The 24,249-nt window shown below is 34.8% G+C and overlaps 1 protein-coding gene across 3 annotated transcripts in view; it reads right to left on the reverse strand.

Moving 5' to 3' along the window:
* Positions 1 to 24,249, reverse strand: part of SSBP2 (single stranded DNA binding protein 2) — a 317,496-nt gene that overhangs the window by 189,919 nt on the left and 103,328 nt on the right. For all 3 annotated transcript variants that reach the window (XM_063084982.1, XM_063084986.1, XM_063084993.1), the window contains exon 3: positions 14,080 to 14,141. In XM_063084982.1, coding sequence (XP_062941052.1) covers positions 14,080 to 14,141 — 62 coding nt within the window. The remainder of the gene's footprint in view (positions 1 to 14,079; positions 14,142 to 24,249) is intronic.

The following is a 24,249-nucleotide window of genomic DNA, read 5'->3' on the forward strand; positions in this document are numbered from 1 at the left end:
AGCCCAGTGCTACTTCCTCAGTGTTTCCCTAGGTTTTCCTTTAGTAGTTTTATAGTTTCAGGTTTTATACTTAAGTCTTCAATCCATTTTGAGTTGGTTTTGGTACATAGCAAGAGGTGCAAATCTAGTTTCATTCTTCTGCATATGGATGTCCAATTTTCCCGGCACCATTTTTTGAAGTGGCAGTCTTTTCCTCAACATATGTTCTTGTTGCCTTTGTCAAAGATCAGTTGGCTACAATATGTGGATTGATTTCTGGGTTCTCTATTCTGTTTTTGGTTTAAAGTCTATCGTATCCAAAATAACAATTGCTACTCCTGCTCATTTTTGGTTTCTACCTGCATTGTATATCTTTTTTCATACCTTCGCTATTAATCTGTGTGTGTCTTTATAAACGAGATAAGTCTCTTGAAGACAGCATACAGTTTGGGTCTAGCTTTTTAATCCAGTCAGTCAGTCTGTGTCTTTTGAGTGGGAAGTTTAATCTATTTACATTTAGGGTTGTTACTGAAACATATTCTCTTAATCCTGGCATTTTATCGATTTTCATTTGGATGTTTTAAATGTCTTTTGTTTCTTTCCTCCCCTTTTATTTTCTTCAATGTTTGTTGGTTTTTTGAGGTGGTAAGATTTAATTTCCTTCTCTTTCTCATTTGCATTTTTGTTCTACAGAGGGTTTTGTTCTTTCTTGTGTATTCATGGTGGTGATTATCATTTTTTGGAGTCCAGATGCAGGACTCCCTTGAGGATTTCTTGGAGGGCTGGTTGTGTGGTCATGAACTCCTCCAGTTTTTATTTGTCTGGGAAATACACTTTTCTCCCTCATTTTTGAATGATAATTTTTCTGGGTATAATATCTTGGCTGGTAGTTTCTTCTTTTAGTATTTTGAATACATCACCTCATTTTCTTCTTGTCTGTAGAGTTTCTGTTGAGAAATCTGATTTTAGTCTGATGGAGCTCCCTTATAGGTGACTTGACACTTTTCTCTTGCTGCTTTTAGGATTCTCTGTCTGTCATTGACCTTTATCAGTTTGACTATAATGTGTCTCAGAGAGGATCATTTTGAATTGAATGTATTTGGGGATCTTTGAGCTTCCTGGATCTGAAGGTCTGCATTTCTCCCTATACCTGGCAGGTTTTCCATTATTATTCCATTGAATAGATTTTCAACGCCTTTACCGTTCTACCCCACTTCTGGAACACCCATGATTCGGATGTTTGTGCAATTAAGGTGTCTGCTAGCTCTCTTAGACTTTCTTCATTTTTTAAAATTCCTTTTTTCTTTTTAAAATTTTTTTTGTCTACCTGGGTTATTTCATAAAGGCCATCTCTGAGAGGAGAAATTCTTGGTTCTGTTTACTCTAATCTGCTGCTTAAGCTCATAGTTGTGTTTTTTGTTTCACTGAATGAATCCTTCAGTTCCAGTAGTTCTGCTACATTCTTATTTAAGGTATTAACCTCTTTGCAAATTTCCTCCTTCATATCCTGGATATTTTTTCTTTCATTGTGCTCTTTAATTGAGTCTTCTCTTATCTCATTGAATTCCATTAAGATTGTTACTCAGAATTCCTTTACAGTCATTTCAAAGGTTTCCTGTTCTGTAGGATCTGGTACTTGAGAAGTACTATATTCCTTTGGTGGTATCATATTATCTGTTTTTTCATGTTTCTAGTATGTCTACATTGGTTTCGGGTCATTTGGTAAATCAGTTGCTTCTTCTATGGAGTGGACTTTGAGGAGAAAGACTTCCTCCTCTTTTTCCAGGCTCCTCCAGTGACTCTCCTTGTGTCAATACAGTCAAATATGTGCCAAGCCACTTGCATGGTGGTTGTGGCTCCTACTGTGGAGGCAAGCCATCCTTGCAGGAGTAGAAGCTGTGGTGGTGGCTGTTGTGGACTATCTCCACAGAAGTGGTGGAAGACCTCCCCAGTTGTGGTAGTGCTGGCTACTGCCTTCTGTGCAGGTGGGTGGAGGGCTGCCCAGCACTTTTCCCTGCCTGGGCCTAGTTTTGGTAGTAGGGTAATGTTGATCTCACAGTATGAATTAGAAACTGTTTACTCTGCTTCTATTTTCTCTAGGTGCTGCCAAGTTTGTCCCATAGCATTTAGCATAGATATACCAAGACTATATGTAAGGACACAGAACAGTTATCCACTGCCACAAATTAGCAACTTATTTTGCCAGTTTCCAGGGTGTCCACATGTTCTCCCTGTGGATCTCCCAATATCTGCAGGTTACAGGGTGACAGAGGCTGCAGCAGAGCTACCTTCGCCTGTGGAGCAGAGGACACAGAGCTGTGGAGATGGCACCATGCTAGGCCATGACCAAAGACCAGGATAAAATAATTTTAAAACATAATTTAAAAACTGTCATTCTTATAATTGGCTGTTTATTCTACATGACTTAAAACACTTAGCTGAAGTAATTATAATACAATATTTTTCACAACTTTCTCATAAAGAATAGAAACAATAAATAATATCCTAATTTAATCATTAAGGAATAAAGTGGTTCATTGATTTTTTTAGAAAATGTTGTTGTCCAATATAAATTCACACACACACATACACACATACACACACAAACCGGGGGGCGGGGAGGAAGAAGATATAACAACCACAATTATTTGAAGTTGATACAACAAACAAACAGAAAGGACATTGTTGGGGGGGAGGGGGGGAGGGAGAAGGGAGGGAGGTTTTGGTGATGGGGAGCATTAATCAGCTACAATGTATATCGACAAAATAAAATTAAAAAAAAAATAAATAAATAAATAAAATAAAAAAAATAAAAAAAAAAAAGAAAATGTTGTTGTCCAACTCACAGGCCAGTACTCTGATCATCAAATTACACTGGTCAAACAAATGTAATTTCTTAACATACCCTCCTGTTTTCCCCTGCAATTACCAAAGTAATTTAGTAATTAACATAAAATAATCTAGTCTACCTCCTTCTTTTTCCCTCCCATTCAAGAACAATGGGAAGCTAAAGCCAAGTAGACTGATTGGGGGGCAAAAAAAGTTATGCTTCTTACAAAACATATGGCTCTGGTCATCCATCTATCAAAGTAACAACAAGCATGAGAAAAGGATTCAAAAATCAGGAAAGCAAATGTCTAACAGTATTGGCTATAAATAAAAACAATTTTAATGATTGACTATAAGACATATCTGAGACAGAAGCCAGCCCTGCTAATTACTAGCTATGACAACTGTTGAGCAAGTTGCTTAAACTGATCAGAAACATAACTGATCTGAAACAAAACGAGGTTGTCGAGAAGATTAAATTATATAACGTAATCAGTGTCTCATATAGTAAACATATTATTAATAATATGATATAATGAACACTATAATTAGCATGCATAAAAGCTTAAAATGCATATATATTTTAAGGCAGGTCACTGGGGTGAGGGCACAGGTAATGACAGTACAATAAGATTTCGTAAACTGAATCCAGACTCTTTGTTTTGACCTTCATTGACTCAATTAGTCTGGATCTTTTCTCTCCTCAGCTAGGAGAAAACATTCTGTAGGCCTTACAAAACAAGATAATTTCACAATTAATTCAGTGAAATAAGATTACCCTTAGAGGTGAAGAACATGAAAGATTGAGTATTGGTACTATTTCCTTTTCAACTTCAATAATAAACAGGAAATACAAAGAAAATAATAAAGACAAAAGTAATTTAAGTAAAGTTCAATATTTTTAGGAGAGTGAAGGCAGTTGAAGTTGTACTCTGCCTCCCCTACAGCTCGACTGGGATAAAAAGTATAAGATTTGTAGACATAGAAGGATACAGCTAAAAGTTTTTTACCTGGATTAAGTGTGTTATGAATTATAGTATATTGCACTTACTCTGATTTTCATGTTCTTAAGGAACTTCAAAGCTCTTAAAACCTTAAAGATTTAAAAATTTTAAATTTCTTAAAATTTTGTAATATAATCTTCAAATTGTACTTATTTCAGTCATAGAATATTATATGCAATATTATAACAAAAACTTAATATCTCTTCTTGTTCCCTAATTTCTCTAATTTCCTAGCTAGTGCCATTAAGATCTCTCCTGAGAATTTTTCCAATATATTACTTCTAAAAGATTGTCTTACATAATGTACTGGGGGAAAACAACATATTGTTTGCATATGTCCTAAAAGTTACCGAATAAATATTAGAAATGATTATTTATATATAATTAAATTAAATATTTATCTTGGAATATAAATATTGTGCTGCTTCTATTTTTAAGTTTTCTTTTATGGATTTAGTGGGAGGTCAAAAGTTTACAAGATCAAGCTTAAAGATAATAAAATAAGTTACTAAAATAAGATAATTTTATGTGTTATTTCTGAGAATCCTATATTACTTACACATGATCTCCTTTAATACAGGTAAAGAAATATAGCCTTATAAAAACGTTAACCCACGTCTGCCCTTAGTAATATGAGCCATACAGTATTGTGACTGCTACAAAACCATCCTAATAAATGAGAACAGTTTGGCTATATCTTAATAACAACCACCAACAAAAGCTGCAATAAGACCAATACACATTATTTTAGTCCACATTCTGCAATTAATTCATGCTTGGCTTTGTGGGATAGTAAATAAATCACATTTTAGCCTTATTTTATAACTAGAAAATAATGAGGTTAAAACCAAAAGAACTCAATAAACCCTTCATAAATTAAAAAAATTAAGAGATATTACTTTTTTCTAGTAATATTTTAAATATGCATTAAATGCCTAGTATATGCTTTGTCATATACTTCCCGAGGTAAAAAAGATACATAATCCACGGCATATTATGTGACTGTGGATCCAAAACTAACTATGAGTTGAACTGAAAATTGCTCAATTGTCTAAAGCACCTAAATGCAGAAGTTACATCTTGTACATTATTAAAATTTCACAAACACTCTTGACAAATCTTTTTGGCTAACATTATGACAATGCGACCATACGAAAATGTGGGCATAATATCTCTGAGAGGAAGAATTAGGCTTTTTAGCAGGTAAGGTTCACAGAAATACTTGATTTGTCCTCAGTTGAAGGCATTTTATTGATGTGCTTTGGTAAGCTATTCTGATGACCCACTGAACTTGTTCCTTGATTCCCAACAGGACAAAGGGCAGAAAATTCTGGACCTCCATAGACAGACTTCTCTCTACAATTTGAGATGCTAGAGGCTAGGGAGCTTCTCAGTTCCTCTAATCCCTATGTCTATTAAGCTTGAAAGCAAAATATTACCCTTGGGTAATCACAAATAATGCTTTAGATTTATAGTCTCTAAGCAGAGATAAGTGGAAAATCTGTATTTTACCAATGAAGAAGGCAGAGACTAAACAAAGAAGCAAAACTTACAGAGTACTAACATCTTTGGTCTTGTATCATTTATTATTATTCAAATCTTCCCCACATAAATCAAGGCAAACCATGGCATTTCAAGCTGAGGATTCTCACCCAAACACTGTTTTCCCTTCTATTCCTGAGGATGTGACTTGAAATGACTTAGTCAGCTGTCAATACCTCAAGGGAACACAAAAAGCAAAATGGTTGTCAGTGAAGTCTATAATGGTGAATAAACACGCCAGATGTGCCCCAGAAGATGAGATGCTAACATAATTGTATAACCTTTAAGCCACTAGCCAGATCTAGAACTACCTGAAAATAAAAATTAAAAAACAAAAGGCAAAATAAAACAATAAAATCCTGTGGAAAACAATTTTTCTGAGGAGCAAGCCATGTAATTATAAGTTCAAATCTTTTTTTTCAAAAGATGATGGGTAAGGGGATCTTAACCCTTGACTTAGTGTTGTCAGCACCACGCTCTCCCAAGTAAGCTAACCGGCCATCCCTATATAGGGATCCGAACCTGTGGCCTTGGTGTTAGCAGCACCACACTCTCCCAAGTGAGCCACCAGCTGGCCCCTTATAAGTTCAAATCTTAATAGCTAAGGAAATCATTTCCCTTTGGCCCAAAAATATATCAATGAATGCTAGTTACATATAATCCCTACTGAAGAAAAATACTCAATCATAAGAACAAGAACAGTTTTAAATGAAATGTACATGTACTTGGTCTTCACCTTAGAACTTTCACATAGTGTACTTATATTATTCCTGAGTATTACTTAATTACTTTTTTAAATGCAAGCATTAAATTTTGCCCCACTTTCAGAATATTCTCAAAATACTTCTGGATTAGTAATAAATTCATTTTTTAAAGTATCACTAAAAATAGTTAAAATTTATTAAATACATACTAAATTCAAGCATCATTTACTAAGCATCATACATTTAACATTTAATCTTCCTAATTATTACCTCCATTTTATAGATGAGGAAACTGAGGCTTAGAGAGTTTAAATAATTTGCTTAAAGTCATACAATTAGTGACAGCTGGGTTTAAACTTTTTGATTATTACATTATGTTGCTTCTAATGTGAATATGGTATTAAGAGTTCACATTTCAAGACTTTTTATTCTGATTATGGGCAGATTTATACAGCTCTGGCAGTCTGAGCAGCATCAGCTCTTATAAGAATGTGTTAGATATCTGTCCCAGATAAGACAGCAAGCACTTTGTTATCCTACCTCTGATCCTCATACTCCCACTTACTCCTGAGTATCCTATGGCAACTACCACCTCCCCTACCCACAGGTGCTAGTGATGCATGGATGCTTCAATATAAACAGGACTCAGAAGAGAAAACTTTTCTGAGTTCATACTGCCTGGAATTAGCCACTCATGATGCTCAAAGGGGAAATGTAATTAATGTCTTATTAATGGCAGAACACTGAATTCAGCTCTGTGATTAAGAAATATTATCCATTACTAAGATGAGCACTGGTTACAATTCAGAGAACTTCAATTCTAATTGTAAATTTGACCTTCAGAAAATAATTTTGTTTCTTAATTTCTTCATGTAAAAAGAGAGAAAATAACATCTATTTTATAGGGTTTTATACAGATACAAGGAGATAGTATACGCAAAAGTAATTTTAGAGAAGTTTAAAGGTACAAAAAAGTATTCTACAAAAGTCTCATACAGCTAGTACAGCCAGGAAAAAAAAGTTTTCTTATTAACTGAGTAAAATTTGCCTCTTTCCTTTTCAACCCTTCTCATTTAATGGAAAATTCCATCAGTTTTTTACAAAGTTTTCTCCCCACCAAATTTCCTCTATTCCACATACCTTTCTTCCTCTCTACCAGACTAAATTTTCTAAATTTTGCTTCTTTTCTATAGCCTAACCATCTCTGTTATTTATTTTTTCTCTTACTAATACTTTTCTTCCCTTCTAACCTTGATTATCTCCTTCTATCCTAGTTGTTGCCTACATTGTCTTATGTGGTGCTTAGTTGAACTTAATGCAAATAAGGAATTAGTTATACAATACCTATTTCAGGCAAGACATACAAAAAGAGTAAGAACCAATCAGCCTATTACAAACATTCTAGTGAGCAATCTGACTAACTCCAATGCTATTGTTTTCATATGGTATTTGGTTATTTTTAGTTATACCTAATATCATCTACTTGATTCTAAAATCATTAGAGTGCTAGCACACTGCAAGATTTGACTTCCCACTGTCAGGTGAAAGAAACTGAATTTCCATGATAATCTTACTTATTAGTTTACTTTCTCTGAAATGTTATATATATATATATATATATATATATTACTTTCAGGATATAAACACATGGGCCCAAGGTTATTTTAAAATGTGTTTTATATTTTATATTTTATACTTTCATTTTATTAAATAAAAATGAGGCATAGTTCCTGCAATAAAAACTTTAAATAGGAAGTTTTTAAAAGCCTATATTTTTAAATTACAAGCTGAAAATGACATTAACCTCAGAGGAAAGAAGTTCCTTGGCATTTTTATTTCTGAAATTAATAGAAGAGTTGAAAACATTTATTAAAGAGTACAAACAGGAAGTTAAGTTTTCAAAGGAGATTTGATCCAGCTAAAGGTAATAAATTGAGGCACAGGAGATTCTATAGCAGTTGATATGGTGCAGCCTGGGAAAGAAAAAAAGAAGCCATTAAGGAAATCACATCAGAAACAAGGGAGAAAATCTCCAGAAAGTAAAATCATACACTTACTTGAACCTATACTAAGGGCAGAATTCCCCTCCTCCTCTACAGGACCTTTGCCTCTCATCTCTTCTGTACTTTATTCTGCTTATTTGTGCATGTGTATCTTTCTTTCACACATCTTCAATCTCTCTCACTCTTCTCACCAACTTTTCACCTCAGTCTATATATAAGGGGTCTTCAAAAAGTTCATGGAAGGATTCTTATCATCTTAATTCCATTTTCCATGAACTTTTTGAAGTACCCCTGTACGTGCTCAAATCTATTCTATTAAAAAAAAAACTGTTTGGTCCTGTTCTGTGTCAATCCTGAAACAACTACATGTGCCAGCACACATGTCAACTACTCTTAGTAACTCTTGAGCTGGAAAAATGAATCATAGTAGCCTTCTAAGTTTCACTTCCACCACTCCACTGAAACTGTTCTCCCTAGTACCAGCAAAGTTTGCCTTACGTCCCAATTCAGGAAAATCTTTGGTCTTTTTTTTTTTTTTTTTAATTTACACTTGCTGGAGAATTTGAATTTAACTGTTGAATGCTCTCTCCTGTGAATGCTCTTCCCGCTTCCCACACATTATTCTCTCCTTTCCTGATTACTCTCCTTCCTCTCCATTTACTTTTCTTTAAGGCTCCTCTTTATCCACCCATGCTTAAAGCTGATTTTTCCTAGGGTTCCAACCCCAGTCCCTGCTCTTACTTGTTACACTGAGCAGTTTTATCTATGGACACTCTTTACCTACATTATGGTCTATGCTAAGTCCCAAACCATTATGTGCTTATCTCAGAGCTACAGATCCAGATCTCTGACTCTCTACAGGGCATCTTTAGGCACCTCAAAATTTAACCTATTCAAACTAAATCATGGTCTTTTCTCCATAGCAAGTTGCTCTCTCTGTACTCCTTCACTGAGTCAATGGCATCAGTGTCCACCCCATCACCCAAATCTAAAACTTGGCAGCTCCTTACTCACCTCCAAATTACTTGACACATGATCTCTCTCACCTTGTAAACTAGTCTCTGCCTCTATTCTCAATCCTCTTTAATCTATCTCTATGTTGATTCCAAGTGAGTGTCTAAAAGTACAAATCAAGCATGTCATGCACTTTGTTTAAAATTTGGGGGCTGCAGTACAAAATCCTTGACGTACTTCAGGACTTTATAATCTGGCCCCTACTTTTGTCTGTAGCCTTATATTCTATCACTTCACAGTACCACAACTATCGATCAACTGGTCCAAACTACCTGTTATTCCTTGAGTGCGCAATCATTGCCTTAGAGATTATATACTAATTATTTCTTGCCCAAAATACCATTCCCTCACCCAACTTTTAGCTCAGTTCAGATTCACTTTTTTCTATGAAGATTTTTTTCTAACTCCCTCAAGCTAAACTGAGTACTGCTCCTGTGTTGCTATTATAACTAATATACATCTCTGTTACAATACTTTCAATTGTTTATCTCTCCTACTACTGATTTACTTGAGGGCAGCATAGTTTTGCACTTTGTAAACACTTGAAGAGTCTTAAACAACAGTACAATTCCAATTTCAAAAATTCTATCAAAATGAGAAGTGACAAGTCATAAAATTACAACTGATACATTCAACAGGGACTCTTGGTTTGACCAAATTAGCAAACAGTAAGTTCATGAAGAATACATGTTATCCTAATCATCTAGACCTCAACAGCAGCAACAGCTTCCCTGGTCAGTGTAAAAAGACAGGCATTATTACACTCCTGAATCCCTAACTTAGAGTACAGATTACGAAGCCCAGTTTTAAGGTCAGACATCTGATGGATTTAAAGCCCATGGTAATGGCTGGCTATACATATGATAAAGAAAGCTTAGGACCTGGGCATTTTTCTGGAAGAAGGGATCCATAGTTTTCATCAGTTCTCAGAGGGCCATGTGACTTGAAAGCTGTTAAGAATCATCGATTTATATAGATGAAGTAGGCACCTCAAAGAGTATGTTAGTAGTTTTAGGGGAAAAAATTTAAAACATTAAAAATAGCGTACCTATATATTTTCATGTGCTAGATTTAAACTGAACAAACACAGTCTAAATATATTTATGTACCCATTAGTTATAATTTATTTGATATCTCCAACTAAGTAGAAATTCAGTTATTTAAAATACCAAAGCCACAGAGGAAGGGCTCTCCTTAATCTAAGAGCCATAGAAAAAGGAAAAGCAATGACAGATTTAAGAGTTTCACCTTCTGATGGCGGAGAGCAAATAAAGCTAAAGTCTAGCAGAAGCAGAGGCCAAAGAATTCAGTAAGTTATTATCAACCATCTACAATATAGTAACTGATTAAATTCATGAGAAAGAGAGTAAAAGAACAGGTGAAAGGAAAAAAATTAATGCCATTATGGAAAACTCTTAAAATCCTCACTTTGTTAACCCACTAATTTAAAAATAATTTCTTATGCCACTTTGTAGACCTAATTGGAAATCTACACAATGTAAGGGTGTCAACAGGTAAGGACACAATCACATTCAGAAAACAGTTAAGTATTTACAGTCTAGATCTATATATCATAAATACATACTATATAAAATGAGAATTTTAGTTTTATAATATTATACAAGATATCAGTCTTAAACCCCAAGAAAAAAGCATAATGATGGTGCTTAACTGTAATGAACCATTGTTCCAAATACAGGAACAACTCTAAACCAAAGGAACAACTCTGCACCTGTTTCTGCCATTTATATGTGAGACAAACAAGGGAAACCCACAACCACAACTGCCCAAGTGTGGTTCCATTCACCACAAGACTTCTAGTAAAGCATGCTTTCAGGAGAGAGATTAAAAAGGTGATGGCGTTACTTAACGTATCAAGCAAACCATGTGCATGACACTAAAAGAGATCTTTTGTTTTTTCTTTTAAAGAAGATGCTGAAAGATGAGTGGATACAGCACTGAACAGGAAATGCTTCTAACAGAAGAAATGAAAAAAAAAAAGGCCTAGCTTGTCCATGCAAACACTTGGACTAGCAATCGCTGCTGCAGAAAAATAACATACCTGAGCATACTGGTGCCACAATGAATCTATAAACACCAAAATTAACTAGGACATAAACACTGCCTGGCCATTTTTGTGTGTGTGTTCCTAATCAGTTCTTTCTCCGGGTCTATATAGATTTATTTCAAATTTTTTCTTAAGACTATTCTTCACTCTTCTAAAAATTCACCATTATCACCCCCCCCACAGCCCCTCAGAACCCTCAGCAGAAGACCACATATACTTTGCAGAGAGAACAAAAGCCATCAGAATAAGAACTGAATTTCTTGCCATAAAACCTATAAACGTCCCTCCATCTCCTCTCACCACAATGGTGGAAATGGTCCTCTCCTCTCTCACTCCCAAAACTTATGCTTTAGATCCTCTTCTTCCTGGCCTCCTTGGGGTGAGGGGTTGGGGGGGGGGGTTACACTGCTAATTATCCCTTCTCCCTGTATCTTTGGTCTCTGTCTCTCTACTGTCTCCTTCTTGTAAACACTAAACATGCTAATGTCTCTCCCATCTAAAATGATAGTGAACAATTCATACTCCTCCAGGTATTACTCCTTTATTCCTCCTCACATCTGAACCTTTTGAAAGAATTAATTATATCTACTATTTCTTGCTTTCTAACTTCCTAGTCACTTCTGATTCCAAAACACTCTGGCTTCATAGCCCATAACAGCTCACATAAGTCATCAATGGCCTTTTCACTAAATCCTAAAAGCATACATTCACTCCTATTATTTTACCTTTCAGCCATAGTTGACACTACTCATCTCTCTTCCTCCTTCTCAAAACCCTCCCTTATTCCTGGTTTCCGTGATGTTATACTTTTCTGTTTTTCCTTCTATCTCTTTACCTGGGCTTTCTGTCTCCTTTGTAGCCTCTTCCTCCTGCTCATCCCTTAAATGTTAATGTTGCAAAGGTTCTATAGGAGGCCCACCTTTTTCCTCACAGGCAATACCATTCATGCTCTTTTGAACATCAGACCCATATAACCAACTGCCTGCTCAACATCTCCATTTGGATGGCTTATATTTAAATTTCAACATGCCTAAGTTAAACTCATCACCAAATCCTGCCAGTTCTACTTCAAGACTTACTTCACTCAAATCCCTCCACTTGTCTTCCTCTCCGTTGATTATACACTAGTTCAAACAATCATTATCTTCCCCTTATTCCAATAGCCTTCTCTGTTTCTTGACTTATTCCTGTTCGATCCATTATCTACTCTATAGAACCAGACTGATATTGCTAAGATGTGAATTGACATTATTACTTTATTATTCTTCTGCTTAAAAACTTAACTGCATTGTGCTCTTTATAACTAAATTCAAACTCCCAGTTTACTAATCCATCTTCATCCCTAATCACTCTATCACCACAATTTCTAACATATTGAAATTCTTTCTATTCTTCCTACATAGTATACTGTCTCTGCCTTTCACCTTTAGATCCTCACACATGGTATGATCTATCCAGAACATTCCATTTCTCTGTCTCTCCATGTCTCTCTCTGGCCCACTCTTACACATACTTATTAATACTTTGATTTAGATACCAGCTCCTCCAAGTGAAATGTTTTTGGTATGTGCCTACATAGTACTCTGCCTGTCCCCTATAAAACATTTCTTTCTCTCTGCTATTTAGTTGTTTTCCCCAATAGACTGCCATCACAAGAGGGATGGGATGTGTGCCTGTTTCATTTACTGGTGTGTCCATAATATCTAGAATAGCATCTGGCACATACAAGGCACTCAATAAGTATTTGTTGACAGTATGAATAAATAAACTTTACTGGATTTGCATGGAGAAATACATTCAAACCTCATGAGCAAATAAAACTTAAAAAGCTACCACCACAATATGGCAGAAATACAAAGAAATATAAAGGTATAAAAGGTACTTCTTAAAGGCAGAAAAAAATCTGATTAGTTAAGTATCTGCTGAGCACTGTATTAGGCAACTGTTTCTCATAAATATGCCTCTCCATCTTAAGAAAATAAAGATAAACCTAGTTCAGTACCTGCCTGTAACTTATTCCCCTCTGGTTCTTGAGAATTTTTTGTTTAATGAATAGCTGTTATTTTGGAAACTGATTGGCCTATTACAGATGACAATCAAATTTTCTCTCTCATTCCCAATCATCCCAAGAGAAGTGAGTGTTAAAAGAAGGAACTGGAATGGCATGCCAAATCTTATAATCACCTATATAGTGGTCTAGCATTGACAACTTGACAGCCCACTTTACAAAAAGCAATCTTATAGCTAGCTCAGCAATCTGAGAACAAAGAAAAAGGGCCATCTTCATTTGCCACTGCAAGATGAGAAAGGAATCTACTATAGACTAAATTGTACCCCTGCCCCAAATATGGTGAAGCCTTAACCCCCAATGTAAGGGTATTTGAAGATGAGGCCTTTGGGACATAATTAAGTTTAGATGAGGTTACGAGGGTGAGGCCTTCATGATGGGATTAATGCCCTTATAAAAAGCGACACAGACAGCTTGCTCTCTCCCTCTCTCCCCTTGCCATGTAAGGACACAGTGAGAAGGTGGCTGTCTACAAGATAGGAAGAGAGCTCTCACCAGAAACCAAACATGCTGGCAACTTGAACTTGGACTTCTAGCTTCCAGAACTGTGAGAAAATAAGTTTCTGTTGTTTAAGTCACCCATTCTATGGTATTTTGTTATGGCAGCGCAAGCTGACTAATGCAGAATCATACTGTTGGAGATTCCACATATCGGTTCCAATTCCAGTTTGATTCAACAGTAGTATCTTTGAGTTAAATAACACTAATACTGGTTTTAAGTTTTATTTTTTTTTAAAGTGCTACCTTTCAGAAAGAAATTTTAGGAAATAAAAAAGAATAAAAGGGAAGCATGAAATCATAAACAGGTTTAGTGTAGGCTTACTGGAATCATCATTGAGCTAGTAAAAATAGAATAAAAGATACTTACCACCACCAAGAATGTAAGAATCCTGGTGGTTCCCCCAATGTGATGTTTTTTTCCCATCTTATCTAAAATGAATAAAAGAGATATTAAATACTTTCCTCATAACACTTTTTAAAAATACATATTACAAAGCAATATTTTTCCTATTTTAAATGCTACAGTAATATTCCAGTTTTTCATCATTTTCATATTACTCTTAAGTTTTACAAGTACTCATTTTACACAGTAATCTGTGGACTGGATTAGTCTATGAAAGAAGATGTTGCCACTACTTTCCTGAATTTGCTTCCCACCATGCCAGTTATTATACTCTTATCTCTCAGCTCCAAATCCGCCTTTCTATGCTCTTTGAGATGCTAAGGATGGGGATCTGTACATTACTTTTGTCCTTCATTAAATGGCCTCCTGTTAGGTTCCATACACTGAGAGGTGGTTCTAGAAGGAGACTGGAAGTAGGAGTGGAGAAGGGGCTTTCTTCCTATTAGCTTACTGTTGCCGTCAGGGTCACTCCAGCAGCAGCAGTTCATCCCAGTGGTAATAGCTGGTTCCACTCTAGATTTTTCCAGCAAAACCAGAACCAGTCTCTTCGTGACCCCTCAGAAGTACCAGCACGGTTGGGCAAAACCTCTCTTCTCAGAGGTCTGAAGCCCAGTTCTACAAGGCTCCTCTGAGCCCCTGAAGTACCAGCACCCAGACAGCTCCCTCTCCTTAGAGATGGAGGATTTCTCCTCCAATTTTTTGTTTGTTTGCTTTATTTGTTTTGTTTTGTTTTGGTGGCTGGCTGGTACAGGTATCAAACCCTGGTGTTAACAGCACCAAGCTCTAACCAACTGAGCTAACTGGCCAGCCCTCTCCTCCAGTTTTTGATAACCACAACCTCTTCATTTTGGTCCCCTAGCTCTAGTGATTGTTTACTGCAATGATTGGTTTTGTGTAACTTCTGTGTTCCCTTTTTGCCTTTTTTTTTTAAACATGTTTAGATATTTCCCTATATTACATTCTTTCTGTTGAAAAACTTAATGTGCTTTTAATTAGTGCATCTGGATCCTGATTAGTACACCATTCCCCATGCCCCCTCATAAAGTAAGAATATTAAAAATGCATTCCTTTTAAGCAGAATGAGTTATGGGAATAAACTTCAGCTTCACTACTACATGAACTTGGGAAAGTTATCTATGCATGTGCATACACGTGCCTTAGTTTCTTCATCTACAAAATGGGGCTAATAACAGTTACTACCTTATAGGGTTGTTGTGAGGAATCAACTGGTTAGTACATTAAAATTACTTAAAAGGGTGACTAGCATATAGTAAGTGCTTGATAACTGTTAGCTGTTGTTACTATTTTTCTTTTATCTAGAAAAACATCCAAAAATGTATTCCATCATCATTGATGATTCCATCAACACCCATGAAATTTCAGTAATATTTCATATAAAAACATTCAAGTATTTAGGAATGTACCAAACAATTTTAGCTTACTAATCGGAATAGTGTAAAACACCTTTGTAAATACCACGTGCATGCCTAGGAAAAAGAGCAATCAGAGTTTAAACTAAGGAAGAAAAATGTCTATGCTCTTGGTATAAAGGGAGAAGTAAAAGTTAATCATTTAAACAGAAAATTAAGCTTCTATTTATTTAAAATAACTAGGGAATTAGTGTTCCGTTTAATTGAGTTATCATGTATCCCAAATTCAGATGACCACTAAAAATCATCCTAAAGAGAACTCAACTTTTGAAGTTTTTCTTTCTTTTTTTTTAATGGTGAATCAGAAGGTATTTCAGGATCTTAAGGCACATCAAAACCACCATTATTAACATCAATATGACCATCAGTTATCAGAAATCTGACCCAGAAATCTGTAAGAGATTGGGCTTAATATGTAGACTCTAAATTATACCTTAAAAATTGAGATTTTTAATAAATTATGATTTGAGGGAGCCCGAATAAAAAGGCATATGTCTTTCATAAAATAAGAGTTAAAAAAGATGGTGATATTAACTTTCCAATTGTTTATATTTCAGATGAGTTGGAATTCTACTATAATAAAAATTTAAAACAAGGTCAATATCTTTCAAAAATTAAAAGTTCTGACTAAGTACTTTTTAGAAAGTAAATTTAGAAATTGGAAATATGAACAGGTATTATAAAGTGCCTTTTCTAAACATTTGATAGCAGTAAACACTAAAGATTAAGAAAAGAAAAAAAAAAATCCCTTCCTTTAGGGAGATTACACCTTAGTAGCGAAGGCAGGAAAAAAAATAAACCAAAAAAAAAAAAATAGTGAATTGTGTTTATATTAGAAGGTGATAAATGCTATAGAGGAAAACAAAACAGTGAAAGGGGATAGAGAGAGCAGGAAAACAGTGAGTTACAATTTTAAATAAGGTAATCCAGAGAGACCTCAAAAATGAACAATTCTCTTTATATTAGTTTTTTAGTTTACATAATAAAAATTACTTAACAATACTCCAATAGGTCCTTATCACTACTAAGAAGTAAGCAACTGTAATTATACATTTCATAAAAACTCAAGCAATTCTTTCCATCATCTACTATAAAAGAGGTTAGGAATTCTTATCCAAAAAGGACTTAAAAAAAGTTTTAAAACAGGAACTCACAAAGTGGCCCTAAATGTGAAAATAAACAACAAGCTAACAAACAGATGGAAAAGCCCTGAAGCTGGTTGCATTTTTTAGAGTTAAGTACATAAAATGTAAACCAATGAGAACCTTAAAGTACGCAAGTAACTTGTTCTCAAAAGACAAAGAAAAATTTTCTAGATTAGAAATGTGATAGCCATTTTTAAAAACAGCTAAAAGGAGAAGTTCTGGGAATTAATGAACTTAAAGTTAGAAAGACTAAATATGAACAATAAACACATTACATAACTGTTAGCCAGATCCTAATTTAGATTCTCCTCAGTAGTAACAAAAATAATTTATATATCTATGCCACCTTTTCCCTAATAATTTCAGTTGATCAATACTATATCATCTTGGGTCATAAAAAATAAGGAACAGTACTTTTTTTTCTGAGAACTTGTTATCATTTTTTGGTCTAAGAAATAGTACTTAATGTGACTTATGAGAAATAAAACTCTGATGTTCTGCTAAAATAATAGTTTAGTCAAAAACCCATGTCTCATCTTCTCTCAATCTTTTCTCTTATCATTTTTTTCACTAGTTGGTGTCTTTTTGAAAGGGAGAATCTCACAGATGTGCCCTAGACACACTAATATTCCAAATCACTAGTATCATCTTCATCATATGAAGAGCAATTTTTTCATATTTTTCGTATTTCATCTCAGTTCATCTTGACTTTACACAATATGACTGTGGCATGACTAGGTCTCAATACCAGTGTGCTGAAGATAGGATTAGAATCACAGTCTAATGAGTCCCACTATACCATGTCAGTCACTAAGCAGTCTCCCTCCTACACTGCCACAATCACCAGCTATTTCAGGAAACAAGGTGCTCTAGGAAGCTCTAGGAAACTACCTATTTGATATGGTCTTTTATGAGGAAGACTGAAGGTAATCCATTTGTATTTTAAATAGTGTTACATCATATTATTCCTCAGAGAAACTCAAAATGCTTCACATACATCATCACTTTCATCTTCATAATATTTTTTTACTATATGGTGAGTAGAGTTCACCTTTCTCACTTTAAATTGCGAGTCTGTGCCAAAAGCTTGATCCACCATACTGAAGTTAACACAAAAGCCATCCTTTAATAGATATTGAATGAACAACACTTAAAGCTATGCTTTAGGTATTTCCAAAGAAGAGACGGTTCTACATAGGAGAATATGTTTTCATAGTGAAGGATATTGCTGCCTCCAAACTAATCACTATTCTAGACACTACTTGTTTACGTAAAGCAAAACAGAACCCTGGCCTATAGAAAACTAAACCACATTCATTGCAGCATTATCAGAAAAAATGAATATGTGGCTTAATTTTTTTTTAGCAAATGTGTTAATGATGGGCAGTGTTGAGGAATGTCCAGAAAATACTCCTAAATGTCAACAGTCATTTTAGAAACAACTTTCTGCTATTTATGAAGAGGTATATTCTGCAGTACTGAGTTGCATGGGCTTCAGTCTTACTTAGGCATTTGGGTGACATCTAAGTCAATAATTTCTTTCTCTTTGTTCTGTTTTTCCTTCTTTCATTATCCCAGCCCCACTGTGTATTTCTCTAGTGCTAAGACTTTTTTGCTATTTAATTATCCACCTCTCTTCCTTCGATCATTTGACCAGCTAAAGACTGTATTCTCCTGTAACTTTTGTGTAAATCTTGAGGCCCATTTTTACTGCCATATTCCACATTTGAGTGTCTCGTCTAGGAGTACGCTTTCTCTATCATATGATGTAGGATTTTCAGCATTTCTAAAATTCAGAACCAATTATTGAATCATGAACAAAAGGCACAGAGACAGCGGTAAGATATGCCTTGTGGTGTAATTATAAATTACACACAACTTGATGCAGCAACTCTTCTAGAAATTTATCCTATAAATATGATCACATGAGCAAAATTTTATATATATGAGGGTACTTCAAGAAGTCTGTGGAAAAATAAAATTAAAAGATAATATGAATCTTTTCATAAGCATCTTGAAGACTCCTCATGTGTATATGTGTATGTGTGTGTATAAAACCTTTTTTGAAGCATTGTTTGTAATTGCAAAAGACTGAAAACAACCTAAATGTCCGGCAGTAGAGGGGCTGGTGAAATATATTATGGCACATCTCGTAGGATGAAATATGCCACAACCATAAAAAGGGAATTATGACATTTCATGAACCAATATAACACAATTATTTTCCAAAATCTATCAAGTGAAACAAAAATCAAAGCACAGAGTGTGTAATAAACTAACATTTGTGCAAAGAAAAAATGGTACACACATACACATACATGAACATATACAGGTACACACACATGCACACACACATTTGCTTAACTTTTCACTCTTATTTGTCTCTGGCAAGGTATACTGGTTCATTTACCTATTATCTCACAGCCCTACACCCACCATTCTATAGTCCATTCTATACTTGGGGCTGGGATTCTGAAAATTACATTTCCTAGCCTCCTTGCCATCTGGCTTCCTGTTAAGTTCTGCCATCACGATACACTACCAGGAGATCAAAAGGTAGGAAGAAGAAGAGAAGCTTCCTACCTCTGCCTCCAAAAGTGAAGTTGCTGGCTGCTGCAGAAGCAGCAACAGCAACAGCAGGCTGGGGCAATTCTGGATGTCAGCAGCATCTTTTTGGAGGTTCTAGACTTGTCAATGTGAGACCTCTTCAGCATATTCAAACCCATTTCAATAGCATCTACAACAGCACAGCAACAGGTTTGAAGCTCATGTGCTCCAAACTTTTCAGGATATTCCTAAATCCTTTCACAGTTCTGAATTTGAACCAATATTAAAAAAAAACTTTTTTAATTCCATAAAAGAGCCCGTATACCTATCTATAAGTTTGTTCCTTGACAAAATTCCTGAGACTTCTAATTTAGATTAACCTACTACTCCCACTAATATTCTAAAATCTTCCATGTATAGAAGTATGGGTGCATCTATACATTAAATGTACAAAAATAGAAAAATGTTTTACTCTGCATTTTAATTCAAAAAATTAAAGCTAACAGATATTTAACACTAAAAAATCTGACTGCACTTTGAAGCAGATAATCCAAAATTGTGCTGTTCAACATGGCACCCACTAGTCACATGCATCTATTTAAATTTAAAATTAATTGAATGTTCCTCAGTTGCACTAGCCACATTTCAAATGCTCAGTAGTCACACGTGACTAGTAGCAACCTTACTAGACAGAACAGATTAGAGATCATTTCCATAATCACAGGAAGTTTTATTAGTGCCATCTTGCTTTTAAGGAAGAAAGAAGTTCTCTTAAAAACGACTACCTTTTATTGGTTAAAATTCTTAATAATCCTTTCTATTTTTGTTTTTTGTTTTTGTTCTTATTTTTTAACCCAGAAACACAGAGGCCCCTGGGAATGGTGTGCAAGGAAAAGATTATATAAAGGAAAACAAATATTTAATATTCTATAAAACAATAATTCAGGAGATTGCTAATGATCTCTCAGGAAGAAGTTTGGGGAGTTTAGGATTCAGAAAAGGAGAAAATGGGAATGGAGTCAATAAATGAAAGGCAAACGGCATCCTCAAGAAAACAGCTTTGAGAAATTCCCTGTGAAAAGGAGCCCAAAGAACTTAAGGTTAGATTTGTCTAATATTCAAGTTATTGTTGCCCATACTGTACAATACTCTTTTTAGTTATGCCTCAAACTTCAGTAAGGCTTATACACAAGAGAAATGAGTGAGTACAGCTTTGAAGCTTTGGGAAAAACAGAAAACTTGAGGCACAGAGAAAGGATCAGCCATGAGAGGAAGAAGCAGAGTGGGGCTGTAATACTCAATAGGAGCAAAAAATAAAAGAAAGAGAACCATAAGCACTCCAAATAAGGCTCAGAGATACTGGAGAGGACTTGAGACAACCTACAATATCAGGGATTAGAGCTGGAGACATTCTGATAGAAAAGGTAACACCAAAAAGTAGAAGGAATGTGGGCCATCCAAGTGACAGACACTTGAAGCACATATGTACACATAGGATATATATTTATACCCATACTCTAAAAAAAGAAACTACACAAGATAGTAAAATTTGTCAAGAATTTTTAAAATAATATTTCTGAGCATTTACTACATGCCAGGTACTATTGTCACCAATTTCTGTGTACTAACTCATTTAAACCTCAGCACAACTCTAAGGTATTATTTTGATTATCTTTTTTATAATTAAGAAAACTGAGTAAGTAAATAAGATGTGGAACATAATTCAAACATTATCCAGGGGGTCTGGCCCAAAGCAATTGCTCTTACCTATTACTCTATACTGCCTCCAAATTAAAGTTCAAAAAACTGGTTAGGAAATAATAATCATTTTCTCTCTTCATATAGGTGAAAGACAAACAAAGAGAATAGAATTTTGAAGTCCATGGTGTTCAGTAACTCAGCATTCCTAATAAAATCCGAGGAAGCAATCCATTAGATGTTTCTAAGCTTCTAGCTAACTGATAACAAAAAAGGGCTGGTAATACAGCATAAACAATGTAAAAGTTTTAAGAAGGGAAAAAAATCTAGAATCTCTGCAACACTCCAATTCTTAATTTTATTAGTTAAATTTTATTTGCATGAATACCATGCAAAACTTCAGGAATAACTAGGGATTACCTTTGTCTAATGAAACAATATAACCAGGAAAAGGATAGCTTCTAATGAATCCAAAGTAACAAAAATTGATAAGAATTAGAAAGATTTCTTAGCATTCTGTTTGTAATTATTGAATGTTCAAGGATAATAAAGATAAAGCAGAGGAAGTGCTCTATAATGAGAATAATTTCTAAAGAATATTCAATTTTTTCCCCCTTGCAGGTATAAGAAAATGAAAAATCATACAAACTATATTTAGAATTCATGTAGTGGTTTAAAATCTATCATAAATCAGAGATAGCACTGAGCTAGTTAGTACAATTTAGTCAGGGAAATGTTTTAATTTCTACTGTCATTCCAATGTTACTTCTTTTAATTAAGAAAAAAATAGCTGTGCTAATAATAATTATGTCTCCACTCTTCTGACTGATAACAAAAGCTATCAGGTCCAATTTCTGATGGCCCAGGTCTTCAGGAGCACTTTTAGAAAGGCTAAGCCTAAGTGAGATTGGGCTGCTGAGATACACATTTTGCTGTTCAGATGATGCCTGGAGTTCCAATGTGACCTTCTCACTACTTTGCCCAAAAGAACAAGCTCATACAAATGAAAAAAGTGGCCCAGCACAGTAAATCCTGATTCAGAAGAGCTTATTAACATTACAGTCATTCATATCCTCATTCATCCTGACGGAGAAAGTCAAAATAGAAAGAAGTATTCTACTTTGCCTTGAACCAGGCTGAGAACACTGGACATCTGAATAATTGGTGCCACTTCAATCATTTCCTTTTTATCACAATAACCAACCCAAGTAAGTAGGCCTCCCTATTTTAAGTTCTTTATTTAACAGTTGATTTAGATAAAAACCTGGGAATAGACTAGGGAAGAATTTAGGTAAGACAGTCCCTTACCACTCATAGTAGTTAAGAAGTCTTTCTACAATAAGCAGTCTTAAATTTTCCACATGATCCAAGTGAAACTGAGAAAGAAAGCAACCTTACATAGGATACAGAACTCTAAAATATTACATTCTTTTTTTTACTGTCCATAGTTAGGGGGGTAGGTCACTTAGACACCAGACTACAAACCTCATGATGTTATTCTTGTACTTTAAAACCTTCAAAGGCTCCCTTTTGCCAAACTTGCTGGCATAGTATGCAAAGGTCTTCATGGCCCCTTGCAGAATGTACTATCAGCTTGGAGAGATGAAACCCTCAGAAACCCTTCCTAGGAAAAGCTACTTTTTAAGCTAGTCAGGTAGAGAAGAGGAGGAAAGTTTAGGCAGCAGGAATATACCACTGAGTAAAGCCTAGATAACAGAAGCCTTATGGTATATATAAGCAAACACAGCAGCTGGATATTGTAGAAACTTAAAATGTAAGAAAGGATATTTCAAGCTATTGAAATTTAACCAATTGAAATTATCAAGAATTCTAGGGTGTACTCAGCAATGGCCTATCATAAATCTGCCTCCAGGCTTCCATCTTTAAATTCAGATAATTTAAGAGGATGTATTTTCTATTATTTTTATTTTTAAATAATTATACAAATAATATATGTGTTTCTTGTTTAAAAAATCCTAATAAGGATAAAATTCCCTTTGATACTTCTAACACCCCTACTCCCAGAAACAACCATGTATAATTCTTCCAGAAATTTTACTATACTTTGCATTCAAAATATATAGCCAACAAAATATACAGTATTGCTTTATACTCAAGGGTTTCCATATGAATGGCATACTTCAGCTTCCTTCTTTTACTGAACAATGTTATGAAAATCTATCCATGAAAGTCCAAATAGACCTAACTTATTCTTTTACATTAAGAAAACATACACCTCAATTAATTTAGTCAAGCCCCTATACTGGTTATTTAGGTAACAAGAATGTATTTTTCCCAGTGCCACTCAGAGTCTGGCAATCTAGGAAGTGAAGAACAGTTCTGAGAATCACACTCTCATCTCCAAAATCCAGAAACATTATGTCTTCTTAATGACAATAGTTTGTTTTCAGTTTAACTTGATTCCTCTTGTGAAATTGAGCCAGACTAATAATTCAGAGAAATCCTCAATTTTGTATTCCAAATGCAGCCAGAGGAAATAAAATCATGGTAAATACTTGTCAAAAGGTGTGAAACTCTTCTGAAATTCTAATTTTATTTCTACCAAATAGCCTTAGAAATTTTGTATATCCATTTCCCATTAAGCTTAGGGCCTATGGTTATCTGCTCAATCCACATAACCCGCTTCAGTCCAAATACGTGAACCTCCTTAAATAAGTTAGCAACATTTTTCTTTTTTGATGAAGTTTAATAACTACTATATCTGATATGTTATAATGTTAGTAAGAAAATATAGTCTTAGGAACCCATGAGGATTCAGCAAGTTGAACAAATTCAAAGTGGTCCTTGATAAAAGAAAGGATATCAATAAATCCTTTCATTAAATTTCATCAAGTTCTTAACTGTACTAGAATAAAAATTTTAAATCTCCATAACTGGCTTTAGTTTCTTTTAAATATACTGTGCGTTGGCAGTGATTAAGAATACAAATATTAAGGACATCCTTTTTGCAATCTCAATCACTTCCACTATAATATCAATCAGTGTTTGTGACTTAAAAAGGTCATAGCCCAAAGTGTTCTAATTACTGACTCAATGAAATATAGATACACCAAACTTCTGTTTTGATTTGAATAAACTTTTGAAATCAAATTTTCATTACACTGCATATATTCTTTCTATGGTAAAACAATTGAGCTTTGACACGTTCTGATCAAACCTTTAAAATTCCTTATTTGCAAACAGGTCCTACTAGTTCACATACACTAATTAATTAGAAATATGAGTGGGGAGCTGTGTGTGTTTGTTTACTTATGTGTTTGTTTGGGGAGCAGATGAATCTCAAGAAGGCTATA

This window comes from Cynocephalus volans, chromosome 2 (genome assembly GCF_027409185.1).
Source record: "Cynocephalus volans isolate mCynVol1 chromosome 2, mCynVol1.pri, whole genome shotgun sequence".
Lineage (NCBI taxonomy): Eukaryota > Metazoa > Chordata > Mammalia > Dermoptera > Cynocephalidae > Cynocephalus > Cynocephalus volans.